This window comes from Salmo salar, chromosome ssa12 (genome assembly GCF_905237065.1).
Source record: "Salmo salar chromosome ssa12, Ssal_v3.1, whole genome shotgun sequence".
Classification (NCBI taxonomy): domain Eukaryota; kingdom Metazoa; phylum Chordata; class Actinopteri; order Salmoniformes; family Salmonidae; genus Salmo; species Salmo salar.
In genome coordinates, this window is record NC_059453.1 from 7,902,332 (window position 1) to 7,917,588 (window position 15,257).

A 15,257-nucleotide genomic window follows, 5' to 3' on the forward strand; every position below is an offset into this window, starting at 1 on the left:
TATACATCTACATGATGTATTGTTACACCATGTAGGAGCAGTATAGACCTAGTCTGTTCATTATATACATCTACATGATGTATTGTTACACCATGCAGGAGCAGTAGGCTGTTTACAAAGGCAGACCATTTCAGATATTTTGGGGGGACCTAACAGATCAGCTCTGAAAAATATCTAATGTTAAAATATTACATGCCACTGGTCAAAAGACCAACATGAAAAATTAAATAAATATTTCCTTAAACTGCATTACCCGTCCCACTCCAGTGAGCCAGATGGCGATATGCGTTTTACAGGCGATGCTGCCAGAGTGTGACGTGGCATTAAATGTAGTGGACGAGACGCTTCTTCAACAACAGCTAATCAGCCATCTCAGGTATCTTGGCTAGCCAACATAGCCGAAACATTGGAGCGCTTTAGACGTTTTCGGTGTATATTAGTCATTGTGTTTTAAACATACGTCTGTCGTATCTACTAGTTAACCATTTCACCCCCCCCCCGTATTTACGTTGTTAGTCAGCTAGCTGACTGGTTAAGTTAGCACAAGGCTAGTCGCTTATGCTAACAAGCTAGCTAAAATCCCTGACCATGAGCTCACCAAGGTACTCCCCGCCTGTTAAAGAAGAGGATGTCTGCTGGACCGAGAAACAGGGTCTGTGGCTTAATGTTGTCGTGAAAGAAGAAGAGGAAGAGGAGGATGTCACAGTGAAAGGCAACGAGACTGGAGATCTGATTAACACCAGTGAGTACTATTTTAAAAACAGTAGCAAAACCTTGTCAAACAACAACAAAATGGCCGCCATGACGCTTAAAAAAGAAGTGTCATTTAGCAGACGCTCTTATCCAGAACGACTTACAGGAGCAATTATGGTTACGTGACTTGCTCAAGGGCACATCGACAGATGTTTCACCTAGTTGGCTCAGGGATTCGAACCAGCGACGTTTCAGTTACTGGCCCAAAGCTTGTTTTGGTAAACAGCTAAGGGATGGGGGCTGGACTCACCGGTATGTAACCACTCTCAAATTCTATATAAAAAAAAAGCTATGAATACAATGACTCACCATCCATAAGATAAATTATAGTTTTAACCAGGTTTTCCAACTATATAGTGTTTGTTTACAAAAACTCATTAAACAAGATATCAGCCTAATCGAGGACTCCAATCAAGTTGTACAAACATCAAGGATGATCAATGGAAACAGGATGCACCTGAGCTCAATTGAGTCTCAAAGCAAAGGGTCTGAATACTTATGTAAATAAGGTATTTCTGTATGATTTTTTAAAATTTTTAATTTGCATAAAAATCTAAAACCATTTTCACTTTCATTATGGATATTTAACCTTTATTAAAAACAAATTATTATTTACAATGATGGCCTAGGAAGAGTGGGTTAACTGTTCAGGGGCAGAAGTACAGATTTTTACCTTATCATCTAGCAACCTTTCGGTTACTGGCACAACGCTCTAAACACCTGCCGCCCCTGATTGATGGAAAAACACATATATATATATATATATATATATATATAAAAAATAAGCCTGTAACATAACAAAATATGGAAAAAGTCAAGGTCTAAATACTTCCAGAATGCCCTGAATTATAAAGTTAATTTCTCAGAACATTAAGAAAAATGTCCATTTAAAAAAAACAAATGTTCAAAGAACATACTTAAAATGTTATTTAAAAACATACATTCCGTTCTCAGTGTCAACAAAACATTCTCTACCCTGTATCTTGTTAAGTGTGTTGGCCACACCTGATCTTAATGAGTGCTTGTTTCCTTTGAAATGGGGTCTGTGTGAGTAGACTGAAAATTAACAGCTTTGAATGACTTTTAAAATAATAAAAATATAGAACGTTGCATGCTAGCTCCATCCTGGTGGCGCAGTGGACGAATCTCACTAGACATTTAGTTGCCTGCTATAGGGTGCGTTTTCCATTGAACTATCTCCTGTCGATTTATATTTTTTTAAACACGTAATGACATCACACCTAAAATAAAAAGCATTTTTGGAAAAACACGGTGTCTAATAAGAATGTAGGAACAGTGGGTTAACTGCCTTGTTCAGGGGCAGAATGACAGATCTTTTTTTTTTTTTTTAAGTGTTTCCTATACTCATTTAGGCAAATTGTGCGTTAATACATTTGCGACAGCCTGTATGCCCTCCCAGCTATTGGTTTCATGTCACAGCCCAGCCTGTATGCCCTCCCAGCTATCGGTTTCATGTCTCAGCCCAGCCTGTATGCCCTCCCAGCTATTGGTTTCATGTCTCAGCCCAGCCTGTATGCCCTCCCAGCTATCGGTTTCATGTCTCAGCATAGCCTGTATGCCCTCCCAGCTATCGGTTTCATGTCTCAGCATAGCCTGTATGCCCTCCCAGCTATCGGTTTCATGTCTCAGCCCAGCCTGTATGCCCTCCCAGCTATCGGTTTCATGTCTCAGCCCAGCCTGTATGCCCTCCCAGCTATCGGTTTCATGTCTCAGCCCAGCCTGTATGCCCTCCCAGCTATCGGTTTCATGTCTCAGCATAGCCTGTATGCCCTCCCAGCTATCGGTTTCATGTCTCAGCCCAGCCTGTATGCCCTCCCAGCTATCGGTTTCATGTCTCAGCCCAGCCTGTATGCCCTCCCAGCTATCGGTTTCATGTCTCAGCCCAGCCTGTATGCCCTCCCAGCTATCGGTTTCATGTCTCAGCCCAGCCTGTATGCCCTCCCAGCTATCGGTTTCATGTCTCAGCCCAGCCTGTATGCCCTCCCAGCTATCGGTTTCATGTCTCAGCCCAGCCTGTATGCCCTCCCAGCTATCGGTTTCATGTCTCAGCCCAGCCTGTATGCCCTCCCAGCTATCGGTTTCATGTCTCAGCCCAGCCTGTATGCCCTCCCAGCTATCGGTTTCATGTCTCAGCCCAGCCTGTATGCCCTCCCAGCTATCGGTTTCATGTCTCAGCCCAGCCTGTATGCCCTCCCAGCTATCGGTTTCATGTCTCAGCCCAGCCTGTATGCCCTCCCAGCTATCGGTTTCATGTCTAATTGCCCAACATCAGTGCCCGACCTCGCTAATGCTTTTGTGGCAGAATAGAAGCAAGTCCCCGCAGCAATGTGCCAACATCTAGTAGAAAGCCTTCCCAGAAGAGTGGAGGCTGTAATAGCAGCAAAGGGGGACCAACTCCATATTAATGCCCATGATTTTGGTATTTATTACTTGATCATTTATGGATCTGTATTTCTCCCCAAATGCATAATTTCAATAGATATCCTGACATGACATAGCAGCAAAGGGGAAAAAACTCCATATTAATGGCCATGAGTTTGGAATTAGACATTCGACAAGCTGGTGTCGACATACATTTGGTCATGTAGTGCACCTTCATTTATTTGTAATATTTTTTTAAAGTAGGGGCGTGGATCAGAAAACCAGTCAGTATCTGTTGTGACCACCATTTGCCTCATGCAGCACGACACATCTCCTTCGCATATGATCAGGCTGTTGATTGTGGCCTGTGAAATGTTGCCCCAGTCCTTTTCAAAGTTTCTGGATATTGGCGGGAACTGGAACACTCTGTTGTACACGTCGAGCCAGAGCATCCCAAACATGCTCAATGGGTGACATGTATGGGAGTATGCAGGCCATGGAAGAACAGACATTTTCAGCTTCCAAGAACTGTGTCCAGATCCTTGCGACATTGTTATGTGCATTATATTCAAACATAAGGTGATGGCGGCGGATGAATGGCATGACGATGTACATTCAAATTGCCGTTGATGAAATGCAATTGTTCGTTGTGTGTATCTGATGCTTGCCCATATCATAACCCCACTGCCACCATGGGGCACTCTGTCCACAACGTTGACATCAGCAAACCGCTCGCTCACACGATGCCATACACACTTTCTGCCATCTGCCTGGTACAGTTGAAACCAGGATTCAAACATTGAGCACACTTCCCCAGAGTGCCAGTGGCCTTCAAAGGTGAGCATTTGCCCACTGAAGTCTGTTACAACACCGAACTACAGTCAGGTCAAGACCATGGTGAGGACGATGCACACACAGATGAGCTTCTCTGCGACTGTTTCCGTAATTGTTCGGTTGTACAAAACCACAGTTTCAACAGCTGTCCGGGTGGCTGGCCTCAGACAATCACGCTGGTGATGAAGCTGGATGTGGAGATCCTGGGCTGGCTTGGTTACACATGGTCTGCGGCTGTGGGGCCGGTTGGACACAATGCCACATTTTCTAAAATGACGCTGGAGGTGGCTTATTGTAGAGAAATGAACATTTAATTCTCTAAAAGCTGTTATGGGCTGTTCTGCAGTCATCATGCCAATTGCATGCTCCCTCAACTTGAAACATCTGTGGCATTGTTGTGATACATCTGCACATTTTAGTGACCTTTTATTGTCCCCAGCACAAGGCTCACCTGTGTAATGGTCATGCTGTTTAATCAGCTTCTTGATATGCCACACCTGTCAGGTGGATGGATTATGTTGCATTTTTTATATTTTTGTTCAAACAGCTTAAAGGCAAATACGGCTACTTTTCTGTTATTCTGGATACATTGTTTGATGTGACAGTGTTAGCTGTAGATGGCTAGCTAGCAAACAAGGGGATAAGAGGGTTGCCAGCCAGCATGGCAACAGGACCTTTTCAAAATGAACGACTGGGTTGTGTCCATAGATGGAGAACAAAAAGATTTCACGATTGGGGCGCATCTCTAGTAACCGAACTGCCATGGGTAGCAACCCTAGATTTGTGTCGGGACTATAATAGCTCATGGAAGGATGAAATTGTATGAAATAATACATTCTTTAAAATAACATTTTTAAGGAATATATGTCAGTCATTATTTGAATATGTTGCTAACCCGTCGTTAGGAAGTGATAACGTCTTGGAAGCCAGTGTCTGGAGGATATATTGGCACAGTTGGGTGGCCCGAGGCAGAACACCTAAAATATATCCTCCAAACACCGGCTACTCTGGTATTATCACTTAAATATCATACCCCCAAGACATGCTAACATCTCACCATTACAAGAACAGGAGAGGTTAGCATTATATGTCATAGCCCCAAGACATGCTAACCTCTCACCATTACAATAACAGGAGAGGTTAGTATTATATATATATATATATCATACCCCCAAGACATGCTAAACTCACCATTACAATAACAGGAGAGGTTAGCATTATATATCATAGCCCCAAGACATACTAACCTCTCACCATTACAATAACAGGAGAGGTTAGCATTTGGTATTATGATTTTAACACTACAGTCACTCTGTGATGACGCACTCTGCTGTTCTACATTTACATTTCAGTCATTTAGCAGACGCTCTTATCCAGAGAGACTTACATAGCTAGGTGAGACAACAACCTACCACAATGAAGTAGTTATCAGCGAAGTCAGTGCTCATATTAAGACTGCAAGTGTGTGTGTGTGGGGGGGAGATGTTTAAAATACTCTTTAAAAAGGTTGGTTTTCAGAAGATGGGTAGGGACTCTGCTGTCCTGACATTAGGGGGAAGATTGTTCCACCAATAGGGTGCCAGGACAGAAAAGAGCTTTGACAGGGCTGAGCGGGAGCTGCCCTCCAGTAGGGGTGGGAGGGACAAAACACCAGAGGTGGCGGAACAGAGTTTTCTGGTTGGGTTAAGAACACTATTCTTATTACACTGCTCAAAAAAATAAAGGGAACACTTAAACAACCCATCCTAGATCTGAATAAAAGAAATAATCTTATTAAATACTTTTTTCTTTACATAGTTGAATGTGCTGACAACAAAATCACACAAAAATAATCAATGGAAATCCAATTTATCAACCCATGGAGGTCTGGATTTGGAGTCACACTCAAAATTAAAGTGGAAAACCACACTACAGGCTGATCCAACTTTGATGTAATGTCCTTAAAACAAGTCAAAATGAGGCTCAGTAGTGTGTGTGGCCTCCACTTGCCTGTATGACCTCCCTACAACGCCTGGGCATGCTCCTGATGACGTGGCGGATGGTCTCCTGAGGGATCTCCTCCCAGACCTGGACTAAAGCATCCGCCAACTCCTGGACAGTCTGTGGTGCAACGTGGCGTTGGTGGATGGAGCGAGACATGATGTCCCAGATGTGCTCAATTGGATTCAGGTCTGGGGAACGGGCGGGCCAGTCCATAGCATCAATGCCTTCCTCTTGCAGGAACTGCTGACACACTCCAGCCACATGAGGTCTAGCATTGTCTTGCATTAGGAGGAACCCAGGGCCAACCGCACCAGCATATGGTCTCACAAGGGGTCTGAGGATCTCATCTCGGTACCTAATGGCAGTCAGGCTACCTCTGGCGAGCACATGGAGGGCTGTGCGGCCCCCCAAAGAAATGCCACCCCACACCATGACTGACCCACTGCCAAACCGGTCATGCTGGAGGATGTTGCAGGCAGCAGAACGTTCTCCACGGCGTCTCCAGACTCTGTCACGTCTGTCACGTGCTCAGTGTGAACCTGCTTTCATCTGTGAAGAGCACAGGGCGCCAGTGGGGAATTTGCCAATCTTGGTGTTCTCTGGCAAATGCCAAACGTCCTGCACGGTGTTGGGTTGTAAGAACAACCCCCACCTGTGGACGTCGGGCCCTCATACCACCCTCATGGAGTCTGTTTCTGACCGTTTGAGCAGACGCATGCACATTTGTGGCCTGCTGGAGGTCCTGCGGTGCTCCTGCTCCTCCTTGCACAAAGGCGGAGGTAGCGGTCCTGCTGCTGGGTTGTTGCCCTCCTATGGCCTCCTCCACGTCTCCTGATGTACTGGCCTGTCTCCTGGTAGCGCCTCCATGCTCTGGACACTACGCTGACAGACACAGCAAACCTTCTTGCCACAGCTCGCATTGATGTGCCATCCTGGATGAGCTGCACTACCTGAGCCACTTGTGTGGGTTGTAGACTCCGTCTCATGCTACCACTAGAGTGAAAGCACCGCCAGCATTCAAAAGTGACCAAAACATCAGCCAGGAAGCATAGGAACTGAGAAGTGGTCTGTGGTCACCACCTGCTGAACCACTCCTTTATTGGGGGTGTCTTGCTTATTGCCTATAATTTCCACCTGTTGTCTATTCCATTTGCACAACAGCATCTGAAATTTATTGTCAATCAGTGTTGCTTCCTAAGTGGACAGTTTGATTTCACAGAAGTGTGATTGACTTGGAGTTACATTGTGTTGTTTAAGTGTTCCCTTTATTTTTTTGAGCAGTGTATAATCCCCTATTGGAATTTGGCCTCCAGGTATCCTCTATAAGGTCAGAGGTCACCATAAAGCAGGTCTTAGTGATTGGTACATCAACCCATGGGTGTCCTGAAGTGATTCAAATGTAAAGTCTATTCAACCCCCAAGTCAGCCTTGATTTAACCTGTTCAGTATTTTCACGGCCGGATAAAAAATGTACCCGATTTAATCTGGTTATTACTCCTGCCCAGAAACTAGAATATGCATATAATTGTTTGATTTGGATAGAAAACACCCTAAAGTTTCTAAAACTGTTTGAATGGTGTCTGTGAGTATAACAGAACTCATATGGCAGACCAAAACCTGAGAAGATTCTAAACAGGAAGCGCCCTCTCTGACCATTTCTTGGCCTTCTATAGCCTCTTTATCGAAAACAGAGGATCTCTGCTGTAATGTGATATTTTCTAAGACTCCCATAGGCTCTCAGAAGGCGCCAGAAAGTGGAATGATGACTCTGCAGTCCCTGGCTGAAAAACAGTAGCGCATTTGGATAGTGGTCGATCTGAGATCAATGAAACGGGTGCGCGTGTGCACGTGAAGAGTCCATTTTACATTTGTCTTTGAACGAAAACAACGTCGCCCGGTCGGAATATTATCGCTATTTTACGAGAAAAATCGCATAAAAATTGATTTTAAACAGCGTTTGACATGCTTCGAAGTACGGTAATGGAATATTTTGAATTTTTTTGTCACGATGCGCGCCGGCGCGTCACCCTTCAGATAGTGTCTTGAACGCAAGAACAAACGCAGCTATTTGGATATAACTATGGATTATTTGGAACCAAACCAACATTTGTTGAAGTAGAAGTCCTGGGAGTGCATTCTGATGAAGAACAGCAAAGGTAATCCAATTTTTCTTCTAGTAAATCTGAGTTTGGTGAGTGCCAAACTTGGTGGGTGTCAAAATAGCTAGCCATGATGGCCGGCTATCTACTCAGAATATTGCAAAATGTGCTTTCACCGAAAAGCTATTTTAAAATCTGACACCGCGATTGCATAAAGGAGTTCTGTATCTATAATTCTTAAAATAATTTGTTTTTTGTGAACGTTTATCGTGAGTAATTTAGTAAATTCACCGGAAGTGTTCGGTGGGTATGCTAGTTCTGAACGTCACATGCTAATGTAAAAAGCTGTTTTTTGATATAAATATGAACTTGATTGAACAAAACATGCATGTATTGTATAACATAATGTCCTAGGAGTGTCATCTGATGAAGATCATCAAAGGTTAGTGCTGCATTAAGCTGTGGTTTTGGTTTTTGTGACATTATATGCTAGCTTGAAAAATGGGTGTCTGATTATTTCTGGCTGGGTACTCTCCTGACATAATCTAATGTTTTACTTTCGTTGTAAAGCCTTTTTGAAATCGGACAATGTGGTTAGATAAAGGAGAGTCTTGTCTTTAAAATGGTGTAAAATAGTCATATGTTTGAAAAATTGAAGTTTTGGGATTTTTGAGGAGTTTGTAATTCGTGCCACGCCCTATAATTGGATATTGGAGCGGTGTTCCGCTAGCGGAACATCTAGATGTAAGAGGTTAATGTTTTGACCCAGGGAAGGATGAAACAAGGAACAGTTAAGGCCAGAGTATTTAGGTCTGCCCTCCCTCCAGGAGGGTGGCACAGTGTTACAACCATGTAGAAGAGTCATTTAGTCTCTGCGGTCTCCCTGTGCACATCTAGGTTTAATACAACTCTTAAATATACAAGTTGTTCAGTAAAACTCTTAAATATACAAGTTGTTCAGCTAATTTCTTGCATCCATCATAGCCTGGAGGAAGGGGAGGAGCAGTTCCCCTTAATGCTCCATAACCAAGCACCAGGGTCTTGAAGATGAATCATTTTATTGAGGGATCTAGTCTAGATTAAACCTTGTAGAAATACAGTTTTGTCATGTAGAGCAGTTATTCCCCCCAGGGGTATGCCAAATAAAAATGTGATTCACATTGTATGTATGTATGTATGTATGTATGTATGTATGTATGTATGTATGTATGTATGTATGGTCTTCACATTTTTCCAACGGGGCTATAGATTTCGGTGAGTTTTTTTTATCACCTTAGTAGTCTCGTTTCATTACCAAAAATAAAATTAAACCATCTAGTGTTCAGCGAAATAACAACACAATGTCAAATACAGGTAGCCCAGTCAAATAATTAACATCCAATCATATTAACCATTACTCTCTTGCGGGAATTCAACTAACAGTCCGTAGGTAGCCAAACGTAGCTGCTGCTCATTCCGTTTTTAAAAAAATTGAGAAATGGTTAAAAAAAGTAAGGCCCTCGTGCAGAGACACATACCAGCTCTACTGGTAGTACTGCTACTACCAGCAGTACAACACCTGCACCTGTCGACGACACAAGTTGTTCTGCTTCCACGAGCACATCCAATGCTATCATCAGTAATTCTACATGTGTTGTTAGCCCAGCTAGCATGGACACTGACAGTTGTGAATCTGATGCAGCCGAAGAGCTACTGCCCCCTTACCCGGGAAAGCACGGAACAACAGAAAGGGATGTTGGACCATCGAAGAGGCGCAAATATAATAACTACATTGATTTGGGGTTCACTTATATTGGGATTAGTGCCTTTCCTCAGTCACAGTGTTATGTGCAAAAGTACCATCTCACAACTCGATGAAACCTTCTCTCTTGCACAGACATTTAGAAACAAAACATGCCAGTTTGAAAAACAAGGCTATGCGTTATGCAATGATATGGGCAGCGACCATGTAACGCTTTTACAACATACCCAGTGTCATGACGTTGGCCTGTGGGTAAGGTTTATGACCCCCCATAAATACCTTTCTCCCTTCCCCTCTCTCTCTGACCCTACTAAAGGACTTTTGAATAGCGTTTGTTAAATATAGAGAGTCTGGGAACATCAAACAAGTGGGGGGAAAGGAACCATATTTCGGTAATAGAACCAGTTGGAAATATGCGTTGGAACTTAATGAGTATGGATGTCAGCTCGGTTGTCATCTGAGACATTATGACTGATGACAGGACGACATAAACTGTACCTGGGAAAGTATACACCCTCTAGTTATCAGAGTAACATGGAATTGTTATGCAATTTAAATGTTTGATATTGAAACTGTTTGTTAGAAGATTAAATGTAATTTTAGCTTCCAAATGAGAGAATTGGGTTTTCATAAGGAAAGTGCCCTGCTTAATCATTGACCCATCCCTGTGAAGAGACATGGGTTATAAACGATGAAACACACCCTTCTCCCTCTCCACTATATAAGCCTTTGACGAAAAGGTAACCAGCCTGTTCCGGGTCCGTGAGGTCTGCAGCCTCTGCTTTAAAAGGACTAACATTTTAAGTACAGAACTAAGCCAACCTCAGCGTGAGCTTTGGTTGCGAATGGTATGAACCTTGAACTCTTATTCACTACAGAAGTAATACTTCCTAGCCGTTGAGTTAGCAGCGGCCACTGTAAACGTGGGCTAGGAAAGGACGGACGACGTATCCAGTCTAACACACAACAAAGATACTACAACGTATCCAATTTACCACCAGTGACATTCTTCCGAGGACAGGAAGATCTCTGTTGGCCAACATGGACCAGCATCTACGACCAACCTACCGAAGCGCAGCTCAGAGTAAATATTTATTGCATTTTCCTTTTCCAAATGGGCGGTCATTTAGAATGCATAAGATTCTGTATTTACGATAGCACAGCTTCTCCCTTTGTTCCTCAGTCTTCCCGCTCTTTCATTCAAGCCCAACCCCCTCTCTTTGTGTAACAAAGCCTCATACAGGTTCCGTCCACCAGGGACGTTTTCTGTATGACATAATTTGTATTCTGTGTATATGTAATTCTGTGTGATTAGTTTAGGTATTTGGTAAATAAATAATTAAACCCAATTTTGTATTGCTGATTCAACTTGTTAGCCAGGGTTCGTGAAGATAACCATATGAGACTGAAAATAAGGTGACGATTAATGTGGACTGCTATTGATGTAAAAGATTACTAGGTCTTTAAGAGTTTATTCGGAAGATAACAGCTCTATAAACGTTCTTCCATGGTGCCCCGACTTTCTAGTTAATTACATTTACATGATTAGCTCAATCAGGTAATATTACTTACAGAGAAAGGATTTTTTAGAATAGCATGTCATATCACTTAATCCGGCATAGCTGAAGACACGACACCAGTGTGCTGGTTATCAATGGGCAAAATATTGACTTTTTTTTTTTTCTTTACATTGGGGGACGAGCTTAAAGTTCTTTACTGACCATCATTTTCACTTGTCTGACTGCTTGCACGATGACGAGTTTCTCACACGACTGGCCTATCTGAGTGATGTTTTTTCTCACTGGAATGATCTGAATCTAGGATTACAGGGACTCTCCGCAACTATATTCAATTGTGCGGGACAAAATTGAGGCAATGATTAAGAAGTTGGAGCTCTTCTCTGTCTGCGTTAACAAGGACAACATACTGGTCTTTCCATTATTGTATGAATTCTTTTTTTATGTGCAAATTAACTCAAGCTTACAGACAATGTCGAATGTGCTATAGCGAAGCACCTGAGGTGAGTTGGGTGCGCAATTACGCAGGTACTTTCCTGAAACGGATAACACAAACAACTGGATTCGTTATCCCTTTCATGCCCTGCCTCCAGTCCACTGAACGAGAGAGCCTCATTGAAATTGCAACAAGCGGTTCTGTGAAAATTGAATTGAATCAGAAGCCACTGCCATATTTCTGGATTGGGCTGTGCTCAGAGTATCCTGCCTTGGCAAATCGAGCTGTTAAGACACTGATGCCCTTTGGAAACACGTACCTATGTGAGAGTGGATTCTCAGCCCTCACTAGCATGACAACTAAATACTGGCACAGACTTTGTGTGGAAAATGATTTTAAGACTGTGACTCTCTCCAATACAACCAACCATTGCAGAGTTATGCGCATCCTTTCAAGCACACCCTTCTCATTAATCTGTGGTGACTTACTCACAATTTTCGATTAACAAATAAAGTTTTATATGTGAGATGGTTAAATAAAGAGCAAAATTATTGATTATTATTATTTGTGCCCTGGTACTATAACAGCTCTTTGTCGCAACCCGGCTCGTAGGAAGCGACAAACTCATTCTTATGTTAAATAAATGTATTGCATAGTGTGTGTGGCAGGCTTACAATGATTTGAGAGTTTGAAAAACATTTGAGAGTGCACTGACCCTGGTGCTAGAGGGGGTACGCAGCTGGAGGTTGAATGTTTGAAGGGATACGGGACTATAAAACGTTTGGGAACCACTGATGTAGAGGTTTCTTTCAGGTCTCTCTGTTTAACCAAATATTCTGTTTGTCTTCAGCAGGTGAAAGACCAGACTCTCACAGCGGGAAAAGTCATTCAGGGGAACCTGACCCACAGAAGACCAAACCAGCAAGACCACACCACTGCTCCCAGTGTGGAAAGGGTTTTAGACTCTCAGGGCATCTAAAAGTGCATGAAAGAACACACACTGGAGAAAAGCCATATCTATGCTCCCAGTGTGGAAAGGCTTTTGGACACTCAGGCAATCTAAAACTGCATGAACGAACACACACTGGAAAGAAGCCATATCAATGCTCCCAGTGTGGAAATACATTTTTCTCATCTGGGGACCTGAAAAAACATGAGAGAACACACTTAGTAGAGAGGACTTTCCAATGCGCCCAATGTGGAAAGAGATTTATTCAGTTAGCGCATCTGAAAGATCATGAGAGAATACACCCAGGAGAACAACCATTCCAATGCTCCTTGTGTGGCAAAAGTTTTACCCATTCATGGAACCTGAAAATGCATGAGATGACACACACAGGAGGGAAGACTTTCCGCTGCTCCCAGTGTGGAAAAAGTTTTACCCAGTTAGGGGCCTTGAAAACACATGAAATGACACACACATATGAGAAGGAGAGAAGCCTTTCTACTGCTCCCAGTGCGGAGAGTTTTACTTGGTTAGGGAATCTGAAAACGCATGAGAGAACACACACAGGGGAGAAGCCCTACCACTGCTCAGACTGGAAATAGATTTACCCAGCTAGGCTACCTGAAATCACATGAGTGGACACACTCTGTGGAAAAGTTTTACCTAGTTAGGGAACTTAAATGCATGAGATGACACACACAGGAGAGATGCCTTTCCACTGCTCTCAGTGTGGAAAGAGTTTTAGAAATGCAGGGAACCTGAAAGTGCATGAAAGAAGACACTATGGAGAGAAGCCTTTCCAATCTTCTCATTGTGGAAATACATTTTCCCTGTCAGAGGACCTGAAATCACATGAGAGAATACAGGCGCTGTGTTCTGACTTATATTTTTGACTTAAGAAATTGTGATTTGGTTTATGCCACATCAAATCAATGTATATGAAAGCTTACTCAAAAACAGGGTTACTTTTGTTTTTCTTTAAGACATGATCATATCTCAAATCAAAATATATATTTTTAAATCTGTATTTTGATTATGAAGTATAGATTTGAATATTGGTATTTAAAAATAAATTATTATATAGATTAATAGAATGTGCATTTCTAGATTCTATCCTTGAAACCTCTTGGATTTGGATATTACTAAAGAAATTTGATTGGATGCATGATTTGGATATTGCAAAGTGTAAATGATTAGATCAGGATCAAAATTGGTGGAGAAACAAAAATAGCATAAATAGCTAAGTATACCAGTTTTATTTGAGTACCAGGATGTTGACAGAGGTTTTTCGGGGGAGGACTGTGTCTGGGTCTTGGATGGTTGGTGGCCTGGCGTTTGGGAGCGTGGGCCGGTGGCCCGAGTGGTCGCTGGTTTGGGTCCCCGATTCGACTGTGTGTGAGATCTGTCGATTTTCCCCTTGGCGTGGCGCTTGACCCTAGTTACTATTGTGGGTCGCTTTGGATGGGAATGGCTGCTAGATGACTGAATGCAATGTAAATATTGAGCAGCTTCACTGCAGGTAGATTGTATGATTTTTCAAATTCAATAAAATAAAATGTAACGTGCATTAATTACATTTTTCCATTTCACATGTTTGTCATTCAGCAGACGCTTCTTATCAAATCACATTTTATTGGTCACATACACATATTCAGCAGATGTTATTGCAGGTGTAGCAAAATGCGTGTGTTCCTAGCTCCAACAGTGCAGTAGTATCTAACAATTCACATCAATACACATATCTAAAAGAATGGAATATATAAATATTAGGACGAGCAATGTCAGTGGCATTGACTAAATACAGTAGAATACAGTATATACATATGAGATGAGTAAAGCAGTATGTAAACATTAAAGTGGCCAGTGATTCCATCTCTATGTACATAGGGCAGCAGCCTCTAAGGTGAGGGTTGAGTAGCTGACTAGTGATGGCTATTTAACAGTCTGATGGCCTTGAGCTAGAAGCTGGTTTTCAGTCTCTCGGTCCCAGCTTTAATGCATCTGTACTGACATCGACATTCTGGATGATAGCGGGGTGAACAGGCCGTGGTCCGGGTGGTTGATGGCCTTGATGATCTTTTTGGCCTTCCTGTGACATCAAGTGCTGTAGGTGTCCTGGAGGGCAGGCAGTGTGCCCCCTGTGATGCGTTGGGTAAACCATAACACCCTCTAGAGAGCTCTGCGATTGAAGGGCGGTGCAGTTGCTGTACCAGGCGGTGCTACAGCCCGACAGGATGCTCTCAATTGTACATCTGTAAAAGTTTGAGAGTCTTAGGGTCAAGCCGAATTTCTTCAGCCTCCTGAGGTTGAAGAGGCGCTGCTATGCCTTCACCACACTGTGTTTTGTTGACGTTGAGGAAGAGGTTATTTTCCTGGCACTACTCTGCCAGGGCCCTCACTTCCTCCCTGAAGGCTGTCTTGTCATTGTTGGTAATCAGGCCTACTACTGTTGTGTCGTCTGCAAACTTGATGATTTGAGTTAGAGGCGTGCATGGCCACGCAGTCATGGGTGAACAGGGAGTACAGGAGGTGGCTGAGCACACACCCTTGTGGGGCCCCTGTGTTG

The 15,257-nt window shown here is 43.0% G+C and overlaps 1 protein-coding gene across 2 annotated transcripts; it reads left to right on the plus strand.

Moving 5' to 3' along the window:
* Nucleotides 1–256: 256 nt before the first annotated feature.
* LOC106564052 (gastrula zinc finger protein XlCGF17.1-like) lies at nucleotides 257–14,265 on the plus strand. 2 transcript variants are annotated; one of them, XM_014130031.2, is made up of 2 exons: nucleotides 257–742; nucleotides 12,599–14,265. In XM_014130031.2, the coding sequence occupies exons 1-2, from the start codon at nucleotides 589–591 to the stop codon at nucleotides 13,291–13,293; spliced, it is 849 nt and encodes a 282-aa protein (XP_013985506.1). In that variant the 5' UTR covers nucleotides 257–588; the 3' UTR covers nucleotides 13,294–14,265. The 2 variants fall into 2 exon arrangements, with proteins under 2 accessions (XP_013985506.1, XP_013985505.1); XM_014130030.2 differs by having other exon boundaries at nucleotides 258–742; nucleotides 12,596–14,265.
* The last annotated feature ends 992 nt before the right edge of the window (nucleotides 14,266–15,257 follow it).